Source organism: Tupaia chinensis, unplaced genomic scaffold, assembly GCF_000334495.1.
Source record: "Tupaia chinensis unplaced genomic scaffold, TupChi_1.0 Scaffold000225_1, whole genome shotgun sequence".
Lineage (NCBI taxonomy): Eukaryota > Metazoa > Chordata > Mammalia > Scandentia > Tupaiidae > Tupaia > Tupaia belangeri.
Window position 1 is genome coordinate 2,723,865 of NW_006159700.1, and position 23,256 is coordinate 2,747,120.

General features: G+C 37.0%; 1 protein-coding gene across 7 annotated transcripts in view; it reads right to left on the reverse strand.

Annotated features, from left to right (window-relative positions):
• The window catches only part of PMS1 (PMS1 homolog 1, mismatch repair system component), a 124,872-nt gene that overhangs the window by 4,062 nt on the left and 97,554 nt on the right, over positions 1-23,256 (reverse strand). For 6 of the 7 annotated variants that reach the window (XM_027771563.1, XM_027771562.1, XM_027771561.1 and 3 more), the window contains 3 exons: positions 12,068-12,550; positions 7,299-7,429; positions 1,259-1,419 (listed from right to left, as the gene is read on the reverse strand). In XM_027771563.1, the coding sequence (XP_027627364.1) occupies positions 1,259-1,419; positions 7,299-7,429; positions 12,068-12,550 (775 nt within the window). The remainder of the gene's footprint in view (positions 1-1,258; positions 1,420-7,298; positions 7,430-12,067; positions 12,551-23,256) is intronic. The other variant, XM_027771564.1, reaches the window with a different exon arrangement.

Genomic DNA, 23,256 nt, shown 5'->3' on the forward strand with positions numbered 1-23,256 from the left:
TTTGAATCTTTAAATTAATTTTTAAAGTTTGTTGTTGCTATTATTACTTCTTAATTTGACTGGAGAGAGAAAGGGAAGGTGAGAAAACAAGCCTCCTGGTTTGGGACTTGAACCACGGTTAGCCATGTGGGAGTCCAGGACCTTACAAACGTGCCACCTGCCGGCCCCAGAAATCATTACTGTTTTCATGACATTATACATAGATATTGTGTATATGTGTGTGTGTGTGTAGGTTTTTCTTTCTTTTTTTTTTTTTTTTCTGAAGCCAGGGTCTTGCTAGGTTGTAATCTTTCTGCCTCTGTTTCTTGAGGATCTGGAACCACAGGCACATGCCTCTACACCAGCTCTTCAGACAGGTCTTGTTATGTTGCCTGTACTAACTGAGAGTTCATGATCTTCCTACTTTAACCAATGGATAGGCACATAACACTGCACCCAGATTATAGGGTGGGCTGGAAACTGAACCTAGGCCTTGGCCTAAAGAGCAGCAGTATGCACTGGGAACTACCATGGCTTTGCTGTATTTTTCTTAACTTGCTGTCAGATTTTCATTTGTGACAGACACTATTAAGAAAACTACAATTTCCATTTATTCAGTAACATAGATCTTTCATTTTTCCTCAGTTTTTTGCTCTTGAAAATATCAGGGCTGGGAACCAGCAGTTAGCGTAATGGCTATGTTGCTGGACTCCCACGTAGTCGACCGTGGTTCGCGCCCTGGACCCGGTGGCTTAAAACTCACGCTGGGCGCGTGTGCGTGCGTGCCCAAGATCCCGAGAGGAGAATGGAGAAGGGATTGCGGCATGACCATCCCCCCCTGGGGGGTGATTTCTCGCTTTCTGTCTCTCTGTCTCTCTCTGTCTGTCTGGCGACCGCACGCGCCCTATAGCAAAAAACCTCTCAAAAAAAAAAAGAAAAGAAGAAGCACATCAAATAAAAGTAGAACAATATTTGATCCTTTCCAGGGATTATTTATGAAAATTAAAAAAAAAAACAACTTCACTACAAAATGTCTCATCCATAAGGATCTTCTCTAATATGTACCTAAGAAATAACATGGTAAAGATTCATGCTGGAGTTTACCAAAATCTGCCTATGATGTGAAACTTCTAATGGCGTTTTCATTTTTTAATACATTTTCTTTTGCGAATAAATAATAAATCTAGAAACTGTTCTACCATTTTTCAATTGTTTACTATTTTATTAGTAATTAGGTATCTTAAAACCTAACCGACTGACTTAATGTAATAATACATACCTCTAAATAACTTATCACTTTGCGAGGTCTACATTCATAAACTTCCTTTGCATTTTTGTTTATTATAGCATTAAGAATTTCTTTTAAATCCATCACTCCATAGAATGGAAGACAATTAGCCAATCCTTCTATTTCCAAGCAGCTTTCAGTAATGGAAATGCCTAAAAACCAAACCAAACCAAACAAAAAAAACCCACATAGAGTTAGTTTAGTTTAAATTATATTCCAGAACATGTCTATTAAAAATAAAACCGCTGGTAAAACATTTAGTGAACGATCATTAGAATTTAATAGACTCGGGACAGAGTTTTGTTCCTTAGTGGAGAACAAGTAGTAATTTCCCACAGGATTCCACATTAAGTCATAAGTGGTCACTGACATAACATGTGCTTTATATAACTTAATCTTAGTTTTCGCTGTTCTGTTCCTTACATTTGTTTAGAACATTTCTTACCTTGGAGAGAAAATAGAGTCCCATGATATTTATTAAAATAAAACTGGTTTAAATATTTTGACAGCAGCTGTTCTTTAAATTCTTTTTTTTTTTTTCCAGAGTTTGTGCGCACTCACTGGCGAGAACACGAGTGCGTGAAACTGAGAGAGCCTCTCCCATGATGTACGGTCACACAGCAATCTCGTCTCCATTTCTCTTTCCTGTCAGGATTTTGGGCACACATGCATGGTATGTTTCTCAAGCTCCCCAGTCCAGGACTTGAACTCATAACTGGCCATGTTGGATATAGCTTCCTTAGCTACCATGCCCCGAGCTGATCTTCTATTATTTAAACAACTAATTTAAAGGTTAGAATTCTTTTTAATAATTGGTTATATTAATAAATTATAAAAATAATCAAACAGTGACTTAGTAATACTAGGATAATGGTTAAAACTGACATGGTATCTCTTGGGTCACTGGAAAAGTCATGATGTATTTTTCTGTTTTTCTACACAAAGATAATCACGATTTTTCAATATTAAACTACTTCAAATGATTTAGTAATTGAAATAAAACTAAAAACTAGCTACATGATTGGATGTATAACTGGGTATATAATCTGTAATGGCACATGTCCAAAGCATCAAATTTGGCTTTAAAATATATGATTTGGAAAACAGTAGAAATTTATCTTCTTTGACTATATCTGCATAATATATAGTATGAAAGTTCGCACCATGCTACCTAAAAATAGAGAAAGAGAGACATTCCAACTTTAGGTAAGTAGTAGCAATCAATGAATTAAAAAAATAAAGTGTGTGACATAACTTGAACAGTTTTAAATCTTCAGACTTCTATGATCCAGTCCTTAAACCTGTTCCCACTTGTAGTCTAGTTCTTTGACTGGGATGGCAGATACTACGATGGAAGACTAAACAGAGCAGGTATTATGTAGTATTTTTGAGGAAAACAACTTGAGAATAACATATAATCAAGCATTAAGGGATGAGATTCAGAGTTCAATGAAGGGAGGTCAAACAAGGGGAACGGGGGCAAAAAAGGAAATAGAATATTCTAGGTCATATCTCTTTTACATATTCATGTAGAATTTTCATTATAAGCAGTTCTAGAGCTTTTATAATATGATTAGACTGAAAACTCTAATACTAACTATATTTGCCCTGGAAAATTATGCAGGCTTAACAAAATTACTTGTGAATATGTATAAAAAGTATTTGGTAGCAAATGAAGAAACTGAGCAATATTTTAATCTCTGTGTTTGTAAAATTCAGATATGGAAAACTTATTGAGACATCTGGAACTGTGTGACAATAAACTTTCAGAAAGTTTCCGTAAATGCTGTTAAATGTTTCTCAATTTTCAGGGAAAATACGTCAAATGAGTAAGCTGCTTGACAAGTTTCCTCTTCCTAAAATGTGGAATTCTTACTGATTCAGAACAGAAAACTATTCCCATTAACAAGAGAAGTTCTGAGGGGTCATATTCAGAACCTTCCCCCTCAAAGCCAGATGTACTCTTTTTTTTCCAAATGCCTTTATCCTTATCCAAAGAAGTTTTGTGACAACAAGCAAAGTGTTGATTTAGTTAGTACAATAAAAGGAAATGGTCTATATGAAAGTATAACAAAGAAAAAGAAAAAAAGACAAAAGAAAAAAGAAAAACATAAATGTGTCATTAACTCAGTCTGATACTGACAAGGGCAATAATGCTAATGATGATCTAATAAATTTGAAACATATAACTGCAGATCATTTTTGCATCTTTTATTAAAAAGTTTATTTCCAGAGAGATACAGAGAGAGAAAAAGATGTGTACCCTCAACAGAGCCTTCATATCTTGATCCTACCCTAGCCTGGAAGCCAGCCAGGGTCACCGGAGCCCCTATGGGCATGGCTGCAATGTTTAGGCAGACTCAGGGCATAAACATAGAGTCTTCTGAGAAAGCATCCAGTACTGTGCTGCACCATTACAGGGCCAATTTTTGGACCTCTGGTGCTACATAAAATACCTAAGATTCAATAAAAATTACACAAGCACTATCCTGGGTCCAGCAGGTAGCGTGGAGATGAAGGCAGCTGGATCCTACTTGGCTAACTATACTGTTCCAGTCCTAGTCCTGCCAGCTTGAGCCCAGAAAGATTCCAAAAGGAGAGTGGAAAAGAAGGGATTGGAAGTCACCCTGGGGGCGGGGGGGCTTTTCTCACTTTCTCTCTGTCTCTCTCCAGTGGAATGCATGTGCCCTATAGCAAAACTAAAAACAAAAACAGAACGCAAAAAGAACACTATCCTGGGCCAGCTCTGTAGTGCAGTGGTAGTGCGCTAATCAAGAGAAGCTAGATCCTACATGGCACCCAAGGTTCAAATCCCTTTTAGTCAGTTTGAAACACGCTAGGCATGTGAGTGCCCAAGACCCAGTAGGCTGGACAACAGAAGGGAATTGTGGCATGATCAGATCCCGCGGCGGGTACTCATCTCCCGCACTGTGCCCATGTGAGTGTGCTCTATCATGAATAAAGAAAAGACTACTGTGTACAAGCCAAGAGCTGAAAGCATCTGTCAGACAAAAACTCACTGGGTAGCAGAAAAATATAGCAGCTTTCAGAACAGTCAGAATAGATTTCTTGGGATTAGCAGATGGCATAATGGTCACACACTGGACTCTCAGACAACCACAGTTTGAGTCCTGGACCCGGCGGCTTAAAATTCACACCAGGTACATGTGCATGTGTGCCTAAAATCCCGAGAGGAAAATAGAGACAAAGGGAATGTGGTGTGGCCATCCCCCAGGGGGGTGATTTCTCTGTCTCTCCACGAGCACAAGCACCGTATAGCAAAAATCTCTTTAAAAAAACAAAACAAAACAAAACAGACAGGGTAGATATCTTAACTATAATATTAAAAGGAAATTGCCGGGCCAGCCTGTGGCATGGTGGTTGGTGGTGGCTGGATCCTATACAGTCAACAGAATGGTTCAAGTCCCAAACCTAGAAGCTTGGGAAACATGCTAGGTGAATGTACATGTATGTCCAAAATCCCAAGGAGAAGGAGAAGGTGGCATTGTAGTGTGAACATTCCCCATGGGGAGGTATATGCTGACACTTTCCTCTCTCCCTGGCAAGTGTACCTGCCCTCTGACAAAATTAAAATTAGTAAGAAATTGCTATAATAGCTTTGATGAAAAAATACAGCAAAGAGCTAATTAGAATAATTAGAGGGGCCAGCAGGTGGTATAGCAGTTGAGTGGCTGACTGTGGTTTGAGTCTTAGACCCGGAAGCTTGAAATTCACTCCAGGCAAGTGTGCATGTGCCTAAGATTCCAAGAGAATGAAGGAGAGTTGACTCCAATGTGGCCATTCCTCCCCCTCATCATCCCCTAGTAGGTGAAGGTGAATTCACATGTTCTCTATCACTGTCTCTTCAGCAAGCACATGCGCCCTATAGCAAAAACCTCTAAAAAAATCAGAAATGTAGAGTAAGTCCAGAATAAATACCTTCTACACACACACACACACACACACCCTGCTCACACTTCGAATACATTTTTTATTTATTTATTTATTTATTTATTTTATTTTTTGGAGAGATTTTCACTGTAGGGCGCGTGCGCTCGCCAGACAGACAGAGAGAGACATAGAGACAGAAAGCGAGAAATCACCCCCCAGGGGGGATGGTCACGCCGCAATCCCTTCTCCTCCATTCTCCTCTCGGGATCTTGGGCACGCACGCACACGCACCCGGCGTGAGTTTTAAGCCACCGGGTCCGGGACACGAACCACGGTCGACTACGTGGGAGTCCAGCGACATAGCCATTACGCTAACTGCTGGTTCCCACACTTCGAATACATTTTTAAAAATGCCAGGGACACAAGGAAAAAAGGCTTCTAAGAGGACTAAAAGACAGACTGCAGGTCAGTTCAGGCCCATGGTTGGGGGCTAGAGGCTGAGAAGAAAACACCCACCATTGCCAAGTACTATGCTAATATATATGTGGTCTTGTTTAGTGTTCCAACTACATCATGAAATAGATACTCCAATTTTAATAAGAGGGCAAAATAACAAACTAGTTAAGAGTTAGGCTCTGTAGGTAGATTGCTTAGGTTCAAACCCTAGTTCTACTACTAACTGTGTCCCCTTGATCAACCTTAATTTCTCTATGCCTTGATTTTTCCATCTGTAAAATGGGGACACAATGGAACCTACTTACTATTAAGGAGACTAAATGAATTAATACATGTCATATTTATAATAGTGCCCTGTACATAATTATCAAATTATTATTAGTTGTCACTGATGAGGAAATAATGAGGCCCACTGACTTCCCGTAAAAAAAACACTGCTATTAAAATAGCAGAGCTGAGATTTAGACTAACTCTCAATCCTAAGTCAAAATATCTAAAAACTGAGATTTGAGGTAAGTAGTTTAGGGTAGATATCCTTAAGACTGCAAAAATGTAAAATCAGTTTATGTTTGGAACACGAAAGCATTTTTTGTACATACCCAGCTCCATGTTTTTATACATGTTTTTTTAAGATTTTCTGTACATGTCTCAGTAAAACAGTCCTCTAGAAATCTCCAACACTATTTTGATTGAACTTCATGTTTCTATACTTAGGGGATGACAAGTTTAATGGTGGGGGAGGGAACAGAGGCGTCATTCCTCACAGTGCCACTGTGCCCCTTGGCACCAGATGAAGGGAAAGTAAGAGGGTAGCCTAGGAGGGCAAAGTAGAAGTCAATTTGGTATGAAAAGTATAAAAGAACATAAAATGAGACAGCCAGGAAAACTGAAGTTTCCTAGTTGGCTGAATTTCCTTATTTTCCTATTTACTAAAATAATTTCCATACCACCAGAGAGGGTTATCAGTCTGTTGGCAAAGCCATGGAATCAAATCTCATTTTACATGTCTAAATGGCAAAACGAGTAAATGTTTTTTATTGTTTTAGATAGAGAGATTTCTGTTATAGGGTGCATGTGCTCACCAGAGACAGAGTGAGAGAAACCAAGAAATCACCCCCTGGGGGATGGCCACACTGCAATCCCTTCTCCTCCATTCTCCATTCACGATTTTGGGCACACTCCCACACACACCCAGCCTGAGTTTCAGGCTGCCAGGTCCAGGACTCAAACCATAATAGGCGAAGAGGGAGGCCAGCACTTTAACTATTATGTCACCTGCTGGTCTCACAAGTAAATACTTTTTAAAAAGGAAAAGAGATACTCGTTGGTTAGGTTGTCCCAGTATCCTACATATTTATTTCTGTTTCATCATCTGAAGAAGTATTTTAATAATTTAGTTAATGCAGGCACTCTGAATACCACATCAAAGGATGGTAAAAGTCACAGTAAAATTACTTGATTAGTTATAAAAATGTAAATGCAGGCATTTGACTAAAAGAGATACAAATTTGCTTGTTTCAAGCAGAAGTGATCTTTTTGAAATAAGTCTGTTTTATACAACAAAAATTGTATGTATAGTGACAGAATAATACATAACAAAATTTGTAAATTATAAAAACAAATGTAACTCTTGAAATAAGTCTTATACTTCTAAGTTAGTAAATATTTAACCACATTACCATACCTGGTATCACTTTTATCTTGAAACCATTTGCAGTAAGACGAGGATCAGAAAGGTAAGTTGATCCACTGTATCTCTGGTCATCTGATGTCATTTTATATAAAACCTCTAAATAATGAGATCCATTAAAAAGACTAAAAAAGAAATTATGACCCTTTATTAAATATGCAAAATGAAATAAGATTTATGCAAACAAATTAATCCAAAGGCCTTTAGAAAAGCATTATTGTCATTAGCCAACATTCAAAGGTTTAAGTAGCCCTGGGAGAAACTAATTTCTTACATTTTTACTAGTATTTTATGAAAGACCTACTGCATACAGTGTACAAAAAGGAAGAATAAAGATGAAAGAGAATTTCTAGCTGCCATAATGTAATAAATTCATGTGAAACAAAAAATGGCTCTCTCTCTAAATAGATGCAAATGAAAGCTATATGTATAAATAATGCCATTTTATACCTTTAAACTTGACACAATAATACATGATCCAGTTACTTAAGTGGGCCATCCTACTGCATTTTCAACCGCTAGTCAAGGTTTCTTAAATATAAAAAAAAAAAAAACTCCAAAACCAATAAAACATATTTTCCTCCCAGAAACGTTTCAATTTTTCAACTCGGAACTCAGAAAAGCTCCCTTCAGTCTACTGCAGGTATGACACGCTCGCGAAACTTGAGATATGAAATGACCATGGATGGTACAGGCCCTAAACAAAATTTTGAGGAAGCCAGAGATAATCTATGGTAGAAATTAATCTTATATCGGATTTAGTCTTTGGTGCCTCTTAATGTAGTAGCTGCTGTAAGATGTTTGTTGGGGCTGACATGTAAATGGTCACCATTTTCCCATTCACTCAATGAACACTTGTGTGCCCACCATATAGCACAGCGTCTCAGGTACACAAGGCACTGTTCTATGTTTAGTGGGGGATGATGTGCTATTCCATTATAATCTTGAATTCCTTGAAAAAGTAAATAAATACATGATGTCTCTGTTCCTTGGTTCTGAACAGTTGAAGACTCGTTGGCTGTGAGAGCAGGTATTACAGAAAGGAGAGCTTTAGCTATTTATCAGATGTGCTCTGTCTCACTAGCCGACCATTTGAAAATCATCTGAGAGCAAACGGTGGTGGTGGTGATGATGGTGATATAGTTTAATAATTAATGGTGCAGACGCCACAGATAAAATGTCAAGATCGATACTTCAAATACACTGCTGATTTACTTTACCAGCTGTGTGAACTGAGGTAAGTCACTTAACTGTTCTGTGTTTCAGTTTTCTCATCCATGAAATGTGAATGACAGTACCTATCTAATATGGCTGCTATGATGATAAAATCATGAAAGGACTTAAGCAAAGTTCCTATCGTACAGTAAGTACTCAATAAACATCAACATCATTATTATTATTAAGCATTTCTTTTTAATTTATAGCTAATCTAAACCACTCCATTTAGAGGTAAGCTATACAACTGTCTTGGAACCATGTTGAAAATACTTGAGTTCAACCCATAATTACCCTGCCAACATGTGGAGTAATTAGTTCATGACTCAGGTTTCAAAAACATGTCATTGGGGCTGGAGGTGGCGTGGTGGTTAGGGGCACTGGACTCCCATAAGGCTGACTGCGGTTGGAGTCCCGAACCTAGCAGCTTTCTCTCTCTTGAGTCCCAGACCTGGAGACTCTCTCTCTCTCTCTCTGTGTCCCTTGCTGTCAAATATAAATAAATAAATAAAGTCAGGTTAAAATAATTCTTTAAAAAAATTATGTCATTAAATGTGTTGGGGATGCTACATTTCAGATGGGGGGAAACTTTAAAGATTTATTGTTTTCCATGCTCAATTAAGATAGATTTATTTTGGGGCTGCCCTGTAGAGTAGCACTTAAGCAGTGTACATAAGGAGCTGAATCCCATATGGCAGAATGTAGTTCAAATCCTAGCCCCAAAAGCTTGAAAAACCTTCTAGGCATGTGTGTATACATGCGTGCTCAAAATCCTGAAAGAATAAAGAAATGGAAGAAAAAAAAGATTGCAGAGTGACTATGCCCCACTGGGGAATGTACTCTTTCTCTTTCTCTCTCTCTTTCTGGCAAGCACATACCCTCTGCACAAAAAAAAAAAAAAAAAAAAAAAAAAAAAAAAAAAGTCATTCAGAAAGCAATCCAGTTTAAAAATTCAGGCATGCCCATGGGGCTGGCAGGCAATGTGCTAGATAAGGATGCTAGATTCCCATGAGGACAACTGCAATTCAAGTCTCATGAAATGTGAATGACAGTACCTATCTAATATGGCTTGCTTTCTTACTTTAGCTCCCTTCCCCCCGCCCCCGGTCAATCTAAAATAAATAGATAAATAAAGTTAAATAAAATTATTCTTTAAAAAAAAAAATTCAGGCATGCCTCAACTCTTATGTAAGGGAAGAAAGAACAAAGCACTGTCAGGTTTTTGGACTGTTTAAATGCAGTCAAAGGTACCATTTTCTAATTCTTCCTTTGACAGTTTCCTAAGCCAATTTTAGGAGACTACTACAAAAGATATAGTTAATGTGGTTACTATTGCCTTATTTAAAAAGATAGTTTTTCTTTAATTATTTTATTTAATTTTATTGATTCATTCATTTATTTTAATTTGACCACACACACACACACACACACACACACACACACACACACACACAGAGAAGGAAAGTGAGAAAGCAAGACACCAGGCCCAGGGTTTGAACCATGGTCTGCCATGTGGGAGTGTACAGCGCTTTAATGACCACGCCACCTGCTGGTCCCCTAAAAAGATAATTTAACAAGTGTTTTTCTCTGTTCTGGCCCTATATTTCTTTCTTCTGATGACAGTATCTTTAAAAAGGTTTTCTTGTTTCTTTAAAGAATTATTTTATTTGGGACCAGGAGCTGGCATAATGGCTATGTCGCTGGACTCTCATGTAGTCCCCTGTGGTTCATGTACCAGATCTGGTGGCTTAAACTCACACCAGGCACATGTGCGTGCATGCCCAAGATCCCGAGAGGACAATGGAAGAGAAGGGATTGCAGCGTGGCCATCCCCCCTGTATGGGGTGATTTCTCACGTTCTGTCTCTCTGTCTCTTTCTGGCGAGCTCATGTTCCCAACAGGAAAAATTTCTCCAAAAAAAAATTATTTTATCAAACTTCATTTATTATTTTTCTAAAAAAAATTATTTTATTTAACTTTATTTATTTAAATCTGACTGGGGGTAGGGGAAGAGAAAGTGAGACGGCAAGCCACCAGGTCTGGGACCCAACCCATGGTCAGCCAAATGAGAATCCAGCACCCTTAATCACCACGCCACCTGCCGGTCCCCATTTATTATTACTATTTTCTAGTTTGATGAGAGAGAGAGAGAGAGAGAGAGAGGGAAAGTGAGAAAGCAAGTCATCAGGGCCAGGACTTGAACCATGGTCAGCCATGTGGAAGTCCCGTGTCTTTAACCACCTGCCAACCCCTTAATGAGAGTTTTATAAATGATTCCTGTTTTATTCTTGGACATTCTGAAACAGTTACCTAATGATGTGCTCTAGTGTACAACTTCTTACTATTTTTTAAAATTTGGGGTTTTAATCTGTTTTGTCATGATTCTCTTCTGTGTCAGACTAAAAAAGAAATATTAAGTATAAAAAGGAAACTTAATAGGTTATTAATTAGTTACTCATTTGTATAAAAAACAATTCACTTATGTGGAATATAAAAAGGAAATACCATATTTTACAACCAATAGTTACATTAGTTTAGGCAACAATTATCAATGTAGGAAAAGACTAAGTGAACAGGTTGATGGGGAACTTTAAGGTGGAAGATCAGGCTGTCATCAATCCAGTGCAAGTGACCCTAACATGATGAAATCTGAGGCACATAGCCTCACCTACTAGGCAGTCTTTCCAGAAAATATAACCTAAATCCTCTTTCAATTAAATATGGGAGAGAGAGAAACAAGTTAAATACCATACAAGGAAGTAATGAGACAAACTGAGATAATGGAATATTCTGCTACAAGTTACTCAGTATTTCCAATAAACCAATGCTGTGACATGAGATTCGGTACAACTGATGAAATGTGTGGATTTTGTTACAGGTAGAAATTAAATTTAAAAAATGCAGAACTATAAAAGAAGACATTTTGAGAAAATGAAGAACAAATTCCAAGAATTATGCTTATGCTAAGGTATGAAAAGGTATTGTGGTTAGGCAAAAAAAATAGCCATTTCTGAAAGAGAAATACTGAAAGATGTTAAGAGTGGGAATTATAAAATATTAGGTTATCAGGAAAGTCATGATGTATTTTCTGTGATTTTCTATGCAAAAAATGCATCATGACTCCCAATAATTCAATACTTCTGTGAAGAAAAGAAAATATATGTGTGTGGGTATACATAAATAAATAATAAAAGAACAGACAAAAAATGTGGCAAAATCTCAGTAATAATAAAGGTGCTTCCATTCTGGTACACATTTGAAATGTTAACAGAGTGCACAATGGAAGAAAGTAATGGCAGCCTAACTTCAAAATACTCTAGGGAAGTTACTAATGTACAGGATAAATGATCTTGTATTTATTGAATGCAGATGTGAACAATCTAGAATTTTGCAAAAATATTTATAACTAATTAATTCAATTAAAATATAGAAATCCCTACCAGGAAACATGTTCAACATTTTGAAAAATGTTTTGACCTTGAAATTCTAATCTGTTATGAATTAATAAATGCTTTCAAGAGTTAGAAAAAAATATTACTTCCCCATACCTCTCTGTTAATATAATTGGCTTTTCCAGTGGCTCTGCAGGAAGTTTATGATTCTCAAGAAGTCTTTTAAACAGCAGGGCTTCTTCTACTCTATATGGATTTAATAGCATTACCTCTGTTTTGGATGTAATTAACCATGCATCAGGAAACCTGAGATTGTGGATCAAGCAAAATTCATCTTTCTCTTCTAAGTCAAATTTCTTTTGTTTCTCCAAATTTGCTTTTAAATTTTTCATAGAAAAGGGGACTTGTATTATCTTAGTATCTTGGTTCTGTTTTTTTTCAATTTGGGACTGAAAAAGCTCATCAAGCTTTGGCTGATTAGATGAGGTCTTCAACTTGTGCTTCTGTGCCAAATTCCATGCACTGGTAGGTTTTATCTTTTTCCTGCCATCTTTTAATGGTATTTGTGACTCCTGTTCAATTGCTCTCTTCATTTGACTATTGTATCGTTCCAAGTCTTTAGTAGCTTTCTCTTCATATCTAAGAATAGAGACAAAATAGAATTAATGAGGTAACAATCAGAAATATGTTAACTATCCAAAGAATATTTTATGAAAAATAAAGAGCTAGTATACGAGGTATGATAATGACAAAAGAAATATATATTGGATTAACTCTCCTCCACATAAGTATGATAAACTCACAAAGAACTATAAACTGCACTTGTTTAAAACGTGCACTCAAGAGTAGCCAGAAACAGGCAGACACTGGAATGGATATAACTTGGGACAAAGAAACAAAATGATCCACATTTATATGGCTTCTACTCTGAGGGCAGCTCTAGCATAAGGGGGAGGGAGGGAGTGATTAGAACTCATTGGGAAGGCTGTACCCTGGATTAGCCAAAGTCAAAGAACACAGGCTGCTCACTTCCAGAACAACTGGAAATTGAGAGAGAAACTCCCAGAAACTCCCATGTGTGGGAGCCCGGAGAAAAACAGCTATTAGAAGGCTAATGAGCCGAGCAGACTTCAGCTGCTGCCAAACTGAAAGAGAAACAGGAGTTTCAATTCTACACAGTTTTATGGCTTGGTAAATACCTTGACTTTCAATTAAAACTGAAGGAAGGCCACATCTTAAGGTTAAAAAAAAAAAAAGGGCTTATGTCCTAGAACAAAGGTAGTTGCCCTAGGACTAAGGACAAAACTGAAACTCACTCTCTAATGAAGTATAAAACAAAACTTCTATGAACTCAAGTTGATCTATTAGTAATTTAAATACCTGGTAGAAAAATATCAATACTTTTCAGAATAAGAAAACAGAACCCAGAGTTTTAAACATATCCCCATAATATAATAAAAAATTACTTATCAAACAACAAAACAGGAAAACATGAGTCTTGGCCAAGAACAGTAGTAGTCAGTAGAAGCCAAAGTCAAGATGACCTAAAAGTCTGGGACCAACAGATGGTGTAATGGTTACATTGCTGGACTCCCATGTAGTCAACCGTGGTTCAAGTCCTGGCCCCAGTGGCTTAAACTCATGTATGCCCAAGATCCTGAGAGGAGAATGAAGGAGAAAGGATTGTGGCATGGCCGTCCTCCCTCAGGGGTGATTTCTCACTTTGTCTTTCTATATCTCTCTTTCTTTCTGGCAACCGCATGCACACTATAGCTATAAACATTTGAAGACTTAAAAGATGATGCTAATGAGAAACTAGAAATTATTTCATCAAAGAGGTGAAACTTTTTAAAAAGTGAAAATTCTAGAACTCAAAAATACAGGGGTAATTTCTCGCTTTCCGTCTCTGTCTCTGTCTTTCTGGCGAGTGCACACACCACACTCTATGACTGAAACTGATTGACTAAAGGATACAGAAACACAGTATGTGGTTGTAAATACCAGATATAGTGTGTGTGAAAGAGCAGGGTCTGAGAAAGGACATTTAGAAGAAAAATAGGGAGGCGAAACATTAATGGGATAAAAAATGTGGTATTATCTGTTGAAGATATTTTATAGTTTTATCAACTGGACTAGGGAGAAATGTTCACCTGTTAAAATAGTCACTTTGTAAGCTAAATAATGTGATTGAGTGTATATAAGAAAATGAAATTTAAAAATGAAAAAAAAAATTACAGTATTTGAGGGACCAGCAGTTGGCGTAATGGTTATGTTGCTGGCCTCCCATGTAGTTGACCACAGTCCGAGTCCTGGGCCCAGTGGCTTAAACTCATGCCAAGCTCGTGTGTATGCATGCCCAAGATCCCGAGAGGAGAATAGAAGAGAAGGGACTGCAGTGTGGCCATCCCCCCAGGGGGTGATTTCTCACTTTCTGTCTCTCTATCTCTCTCTGGCAAGCACGTGCACCTGATAGCAAAAACTTCTCCAAAAAGAAAAGAAAGAAAAGAAAAATACAGTATCTGAAATGAAATATTCACTAGAAGACTTAATGGCAGATCAGAGAAAAAAAAGGGTTAGTAGGCTTATAAAGAGATCAATGAAAATGATCCAATCTGGGCAACAAGAATAATGAAAAAGCACCTCAGTGACCTATGGCACAAGAAGCAAAGTGATTAAGAGTCCCCAGTAAAAACCAGAAAATTGGTTAAAAATAAAAAGGCCAATTTTTGAAAAAAAAATCAGGATTAACAATTAGACAACATGAAGAAATACAATAATTTACAGATCCAAGTGGGCTAACAAACTCCAACTAAATGAAATGCAAAGAAATCCAAGCTAGGTATTTTAGAATCAAATTGCTAGAAACCAAAGATTAGGAAAAATACTGAAAGCAGCCAAAGAAGAAAAAAAGAACAAGAAAAATAGTAGGTAATATCAGTAAAAATGTAGGGCCAGATGACAATAAAATCTTTTATGTAACAAAAAAGACCACAATTTGGGACCAGCAGTTAGCATAATGGCTATGTCGCTGGACTACCATGTAGTTGACCACGGTTCGCGTCCCGGACCCAGTGGCTTAAACTCACACCGGGGGCATGTGTGTGCATGCCCAAGATCCTGAGAAGAGAATGGAGGAGAAGGGATTGTGGCATGACCATCCCCCCTGGGGAGTGATTTCTCGCTTTCTGTCTCTCTGTCTCTCTCTGTCTGGCGAGCGCATGCGCCCTATAGCAAAAAAACTCTCCAAAAAAAAAAAAAAAAAGACCACAATTTGATAACATCCAACAAAAATGTCCTTTAAAAATAAAGATATAATAGATATTTTCAAGTAACAGAAAGATAAGAATTTGTTGTCAACATATTTACAGTATTAAGGAATGATACGATATAACTGGAATTATACTTAGAAGGTTTTTTGTTAGATTTTTGCCATAGGAGTGTGCACTCACTAGAGAGAAATGGAGAGAGAGGGGAAAGTGCGAAATCACTCCCTAGGGGGTGGGGCCACATCTCAATCCCTTCTCTTCCATTCTCCTCTCAGGATTTTGGGCATGTATGCACATGTGCCCAGCAAGATTTTCAAGCCCTGGCTGGGCCCAGGGCTAGATCCATGATCAGCCACATGGGAGTCCAGCACCTGAACCACCACATCACCTGCTAGCCCCACTTACAAGGTTAAGGCCCTGGATTCCCATATGACTGACTGCAGTTTGAGTCCTGAACCCAGCGGCTTGAAAGTCACGCCGGGTGTACATGCTGGCATGCTCAAATCCCAGGAGGAGAACAGAGAAGTGATTGTGGCATGGCCATCCCTCCCGGGGCAGGGGTGAGGGGGGTGGGGGTGGGGAGGGAGGGGGTTTTTATGGAGGAGAAAGGATTGTGGCGTGGCCATCGAGAGGGTGGTGATTTCTCACTTTCCCTCTCACTGTTTCTCTCTGACTCTCTCAAGTGAGTGCATAGCCCTATGGCAAAAACCTTTAAAAAATTAAATTGTTAATATATTTAGAAAAGATCTAAATATTTAGAGATAACCTAAATATTTAGAAATAAACAATATACTTTTACTCATAATAGTATAAAACTGTGGCTTGGAAAACATGCCAGGTGTGAGTATGCATGCTCCAAATCCTGATGGGCTGAGAGAACTATAGCATGACTTCACCACGCTGTAGGGGTTCTTTATTTCCATGGCAAATACACATGACAACTAACAACACAAAAAAAGAATAAATGGGTCCGCTGGTGGCATGATTGATTAAGGTAGCTGGACCCTACACGGCCGACAATGCATTTTGAATCCTGGATCTGAAGGCATGAAAAACATGCCAGGCACACAAGTGTGTGCACATCCAAAACCCTAAAGGAGAAACGGAGGAGGAGGAGTTGTGGCATTGTCATTCCCCGTGGGGGGTGATTCTCACTCTCCAACTCAACCTCATCTCCCTTCTATGAGCCCATATGCCTACTAGCAAATGTTTTAAAAAATGTAAAAATGAAAGTGTTGGGATGCAGGCACTAAGGAAAAAAAAAATAGAGGATGAATAAAGTAATTATTAAATAAAGGGTGAATTCCAGATCTGAAGAGTTCCTTATATATTTGCTATAACAACAATGTGAAATAACTCCCAAAACATTGTAAAAGAAAATTTTCCTACATTAATACCCCATTTAGCAATTAAATACTAGAAAATTAACAAAGCTAATATCACAAGATATTGTGTGTATACATATATATATACACACATATATATACATACATATATATATAGCTTACATATATATATAGTTATGTTTATAAGTTTCATAGTTAAATGTTAATTTTTTCATTAGCTATTCTCATTTTAGATTTATAAATGAAAAAATAAACAAACTGAATACATCCAAACCATCTAATTCTTAATTCAATCTGAAAAATACAAGAGGGCCAGCAGGTGGCATGCAAGGCTGAGGCACTGGATTCCAATATGCTGACCATGGTTTGATTCCTGAACGTGGTAGCTTGCTTTCTCTTTCTTTCTTTATCTCTTTCTCTGGTGAATTCATGTGCCCTACAGCAAATTTAAAAATAACAATAAATAAAATTAAATAAATAATTCTTTAAAAAAGAAAGAAAGATATAAGGAAACAAATGATGGGGCCAGCACATGACGTACTGGGTAAGATGCTGGAGTCTCATGTGGCCAGATGTGGTCCGAGTCCCAGACTTGGTGGCTTGAAGCTAATGCCAAGCATGTGTGCATGCGTTCCTAAAATCCCAAGGAAAGAATGGAATAGAAGGGACTGCAGTGTGGCCATCCACCCTGGGTGGGAAGGAGTGATTTCTTGCTTTCTGTTTCTCTAGTTACCTGTCTCTCTGGGGAGTGCATGCACCCTACAGCAAAAATCTCTTAAAAAAAAAAAAAAAAAGGAAAGAAAGAAAATAAATTATTCAAAATTATGCCAGGTGAAATGTAAAGAGGACTCTTCTTTCTTGGCAACAAGAACAAGAGTAAAATGAAACATCTATGGTCAATCAAAGACAACCTAATATAGTGGTCTTGTCAACCCTTTTCTAAAAAAATTGAGAAATCTGAATTCCTAATTACACAGGTCTATATTGAGGTTGGGACAGCTCTGTTTTTAAGAGTTCCACAGGTGATTCTAGTACAGCCTGAGAGTTGGAAACTACTGCAGTACAGCAAAGTGTCCTGGTTAAGACCACAGACTTGGAGGTAGACTGCTGGGCCTGGTTCTTGACGCTCAGTAGTTCTGTAAACTTTTTCAATTTTTTTTTTTTTTTGTGTCTCATACTTATTCGTAAAATCTGGACAATCCACATGTCTTAGTTTTGTTGTGAGGAATAAAACAAGCTAAAAATGTGTAAAGTACTTTGAATAGTGCTTGGCACACAGTATATGGTGACAAATGTTTGCTATAACTGTTTTCTAACAAGAAACACAGATTTTATATGAATAAAGAATACAACTGACTAAGGATTGGTAATTAAGTCATGTTGCTAAATTTTTTTTTAAATGAAGTTTTAAATTTGGGACTAGAGAATTAGGGTTATTTCGAATCTTCTCACTAAGAAACTTAAGAGTAATATGCATATAATAATTTTAACAAAGAATTAATTTTTATTATTATTTTTAAAATTTGCTACATGACACATGTGCTCACCAGAGAGAGAGAAACAGAGAAAGAGAGAGAAACCAAGCTGCCAGGTCCTGGACTTGAACAGTAGTCTCATGTGGGAGTCCAGAGCCTTAACCACCATGCCACCTGCTGGCTCCATGCATGTAACATTTTAAAGCAGAAACTTTAATAAAATGTTAGAAAATAAAAATGGTATTATTGAAAGAATGTAATAAAATTTTTAAAGTGAGACTATGACAGGAGATCACAGCACAACATGTAGTTTGCATTCAGTATGTGTTTGTTGAATTCAGAATGTTGGCTGAATAAAAAAAATTATAAACTAGATTTTAAAAAACTTCTTTTGATTATTTACCATGCCATATTCACAAGTTACCTTTCTCCAATTTTAACTTAGTATCTGAAGTTGTCAATTAGCTATACAAAAGACATGATTTCTAATAGTTTACCTTCATCGGGTACTAGAAATAATTATTTTTAGCTCTTGGACTTCAAATTAAAGATCTTTCCTGTGTGGTAGAAAATGAGTTCAAGACAAAGGTCACCATCTGTAATAAATTATAATTTGCAAATTTTCACATATGGTACTAATCTTTTGATTTATTCAAGAAGCCAATTTAATTAGTTCCATGGGAAATATAAAAAGTTGCATCCAGAGAAATATTAAGTAAATGTTAAATAAAAACAGCTGTTACCTTTTGTACTTAATGTCACTAAGGGATTTAATGAATGGAAAATATTAATCCTGATTTGACCAGTAGTCAATTCAAATGATGTTTTTATGACTAAAGATTACATATAAAGTTTATTAACCATATTCAATAATGCTCCAATAGCAATAATATTCTTAGTAATTTTAAGTAGAAACATATTCATAAATACTGCAAATTAAAGCTCAAGTTAAAAAAATCACTAAGACTCTAATGACTAGGGCACACAACCTAAATCTGAACTTATATACAAAGGAGAGAAAAGCAAGAAAAAACATCCAAAATAAAGAATGAAAAAAAGGAAAGCATTCCCTACTCCAAATTCTGTCCTAAGCTCTCAGCAGTTTTTTTTTTAATTAAAAAAATTTTTTTATTCAATTTTATTCATTTATTTATTAATTGTAATTTGACCAGAGAGGGACAGAGTGAGAGAGGGAGAGACAAAGTGAGAGAGCAAGCCACCAGGTCCCAGACCCGAACCGTGGTCGGGCATGTGGGAGTCCAGCGCCCTTAACCACAATGCTACTTGCCATCCCCACTCTCAGTACTTTTTATGTTTCGATTTATTTATGAGAGAAATAAAGAGATGTTATTTTTGACAGGGTCTCACCATGCCACAACCTTCCTGCCCCAGTCTCCCAGCCTACCAGAATTACAGGTGTACACTGCCATGCCAGGCAAGCTGTAGGCTAATCTGAGAACCTAACTGGGCTCCCATGTGGCCCCAGATATGGGCACTCTGTCACTGTGGCTACGCCTCAGCAGAATTTTAACAAATGGAAAACTGAAACTAGACCTTATTCAACTGCTTTGTTTCGGCTTATGGAACCATCTATGAAGGCACTGCCTTTCCCATCTTTATCACATTCCCTTATTTTCTGTTCCTGTCACAGAAGGCATCAATAAGGTCATATTCCTCAATAAGCTTCTGGGCTTTCTCACATGCTCTCTCTCTACCTAGACAGTAGACAACTTTTCTGGCTAAATTCTATTCACAGAAGCAATGACCTATTCCATAGATAAGATTAAACCCAACTGCTAGGTGCTTTTATAACTCACTATATTTTCTTTACCTTAAAACTCATCACATTCTATGATTACTATTACTATTTATTTAACTGAACCTTCCTCAATATATTACATCATCTATGAGCAGGGAAGTCTGTTTTACTTATAACTGAAGTGACTACCTAGAGTACACAAAGCCTTATAAACACAAGCCTCTCATAAATATTTCCTATTTGAAGGAAGCAAAGCCAGGAGAAGTAGGAAGAGAAGAAGCAAGAGAAGAAAAAACAGGAATAATAGGAAAAAGAGAAGGACTGAAGGACTGCAGAAGAGGGGTCTCCTCTTCTATCCCTAGCACTTCTTACAGAATTGAGGATCACAGAAAAAAATCCAAGATTAAAGACAAAGAGAAATGGTAGTGTGATTCTTAGGTGTGATATAATTTTTGCTCTACCTTCTCACTAATCATGTTTTTAGACTCAGCTCATCATGGTCCAGGATACCTGGCTCTGAAAGATTTTAATATAGAATTTTCGTGACATAAAGCAAGACCCCTGATGCCAAGATACCTTTATTTTCTTAACAAATTTCAATTATTTTCCTCTAAATTAAATCCTAACCCAGCAAAAGAAAAATGTCATTCACAACAGAGATATTTCCTTTTACAGATTAAAAAGGGTGATTATATTAACATCATGAGCAATTATTTGCCATATACCAGTCACTGAGCTTATATCTTAATACACAATCTTATTTAATCCTCACAATAACCTATGAGAACCACATTTTTACAAAAAGCTAGTAAAAAACTGAAATTACATTCCAGGTGTAGTTTCTAAAGCCTGCTCTTGACCACCAATGCCTCTTCTGTTTACCTTATGGAAATACAACATAGCAGAAAAAACTGGATTCCAGAACACTACCTGCTATAAACAGAGTTTTAGGTGAGGCTATTAACCATAATCCTAGTAACCTGACACGCTGAGGCCTACAAGGAGAATCCAGGCTAAAATTATCCAAAGAGCAACTGAATAATACCTGCTCTTCCCACAGATACAAGTGAACAGCCAGCAGGATAAATTTCCATCTTAAGCTGTTATACTGTGCCTACTTCCATGAAAACTGAAAACATCTATGCTTTTTCTATCCTCAGACAACTCCCAACTCATCATCTTCCTGAGCAATGTAATCAACTTTTATGAGCTTATTATATATAAAAGGTAAGGCCATTTATTATTATTATTATTATTATTATTATTTAATTTGCCAGAGCTTGTCAGAGAGAGAGAGGAAAAAAAAGGCGAGAAAGCATCCTCCATGGAGAATGGTCACACTGCAATCCTTTCTCCTCTACGTTTCCCTCCTCTTGAGATTTTGGGCAAACATGCACCCACATTCAGCATGTTTCTCAAGCCACCAGGTCAGGGACTTAAACTGCCAAGTGGGATCCAGCTACCATAACAATTGGGCCATGGGCTAGCCCAAGTCAACCCATCATTAAGCTGCATAGTTGTGTCATTTAGGTAAAACTAAAGACAATTACAACTGTGTAAAGCTTATTTGGATTTTGATTCAAAATAAACTATTTTTTTAAGAGAGATTTTTGCTATAGGGTGCTTACACTTGCTAGAGAGACAGAAAGCAAGAAATCACCCCCCCATGGGGGATGGCCAAGCCACATTCATTTCTCCATTCTCCTCTTGAGATAATGGGCACACATACATGCACACACAATCAGCACAAGTGTTACACCACCAGGTCCAGGACTTGAACCAGGGTCAAGTATGTGAGAGTCCAGTGATGTAACCATTATGCCATCTGCTGGTCCCTCAAAATAAATTTTAAAAATCTGACATTTCTAAAATAATTGGAAACTTAAACACTGAATATCTGCTGTATTAAGGAATACACACATCTTTTCTAGATTCGCAACAATTGTATTATGGTTATGTTTAAAAATATCAGTATCTTTATCTTTTAAAAGATACATATTGAAATATTTATGAAACAGATGAGGTTATGCCTCGGATTTGCTTGGGAATAATAAAAGAGAAGAGGGAAAGTGAGGGAGGTATGGGTGAAGCAGGGCTTGCCATGAGATGATGAGTAGTGAAACGGGTGATGGGTTGTACAGTTTTGTCTCCTTTTGTATACATATGAAAAAGAACAAAATTTTAAAAACCATGCCTATTAGAAAAAATTTAAAACTGAGGAGAGAAGTTAATTTATGGAGGCTTTCATATTGGTGCTAGTAGTAGTCTTTATTATTTTAAAGCAATAGTGCAAATAAAATATAGACTGAGCTAATAAAAAATAAATTGGCCAAGTATCCATGTAGTTTATCACCAAATATGAACTCTGGATGTAGGATTACATTTAAAACTTTTTCCAGATGTTTGACATTAGTATTAGCATACTTTAGAAAATAATGCATAATTGGAAGTATAATTCCACTTTCATATTTTTGGGGACAATACCACACAAAGCACAGTATTTTGTGTTTATATTAAGTGCCCTAAGTAAATTGGAAACACTTATCGTATTATTTTGGAACATTTATTCAGATTATCTGATTTAAAGGGCAATTAATACTATAATCAAAGATAGATCAAACCACGTATTAACATACTCTAAAAGCCCAGTATAATTTACAAGTTATCAATAAATAGATTATAGCTTTTAGAAATATACCATGAGTTATACTGAACAGGAGCAATATTAACACCACTAAAGTGAATCTGCAACATTGGTATAAATCTTTGTATTATGTTATATATTTTGACACCAATTGAAGAGGGAAAATACTCAAGATATTAAGACACCATCGTTATCACTGTTCTAATGCCAAAGTTTAAAAACTATAGTCCTGCCTTAGAATATTTAATATAAAACAAAAAAACAATATAAGAAAGTCATGGCTTTAAATTGAGAAGAAAGGAAAACCTTTAACAACAAACTTAATAAATCAAAAACACTTAAGGCTTGCACCAACCTACCACTGTGAGAGTATGCAGCCTAGCTGCATGAAGCAGTTATCTACATGCCTCATCAGTTACCCACTGTGAACCGACTGACACGTGCCTTGGATGCGAGGGGCTCTATAAAAACATAAATGGGGCACAGGAAACATCCTGACCCTGGCTAGGTCATGTGATGCCTGTTCTATATAAAATGTTTATGGCTTACACATTATCCTCTTTGATGCATACTCAGACAGCCTTCCTCAGAGTTGCAGAGGAACAGCATAAGTAAACTCTCTTGACCTATGATACATAACAAGATCACACATGTTAGTAACAAGGTCAAAAAATATCTATACTGAAGTCTATTTCTAACTGTAGAACTTCAATCACATCCTTGAAAGCTTGCAAAACAGTTCATTGTGCCTGGTAAAATGTATAAATAAAGAAGCTCGGCACGACTGAGCAGCACAGCTTTTTTGTATTCACCTGCATCTCTAATTCTGCATTTTCTTTCTTTTCTGTAACTCTT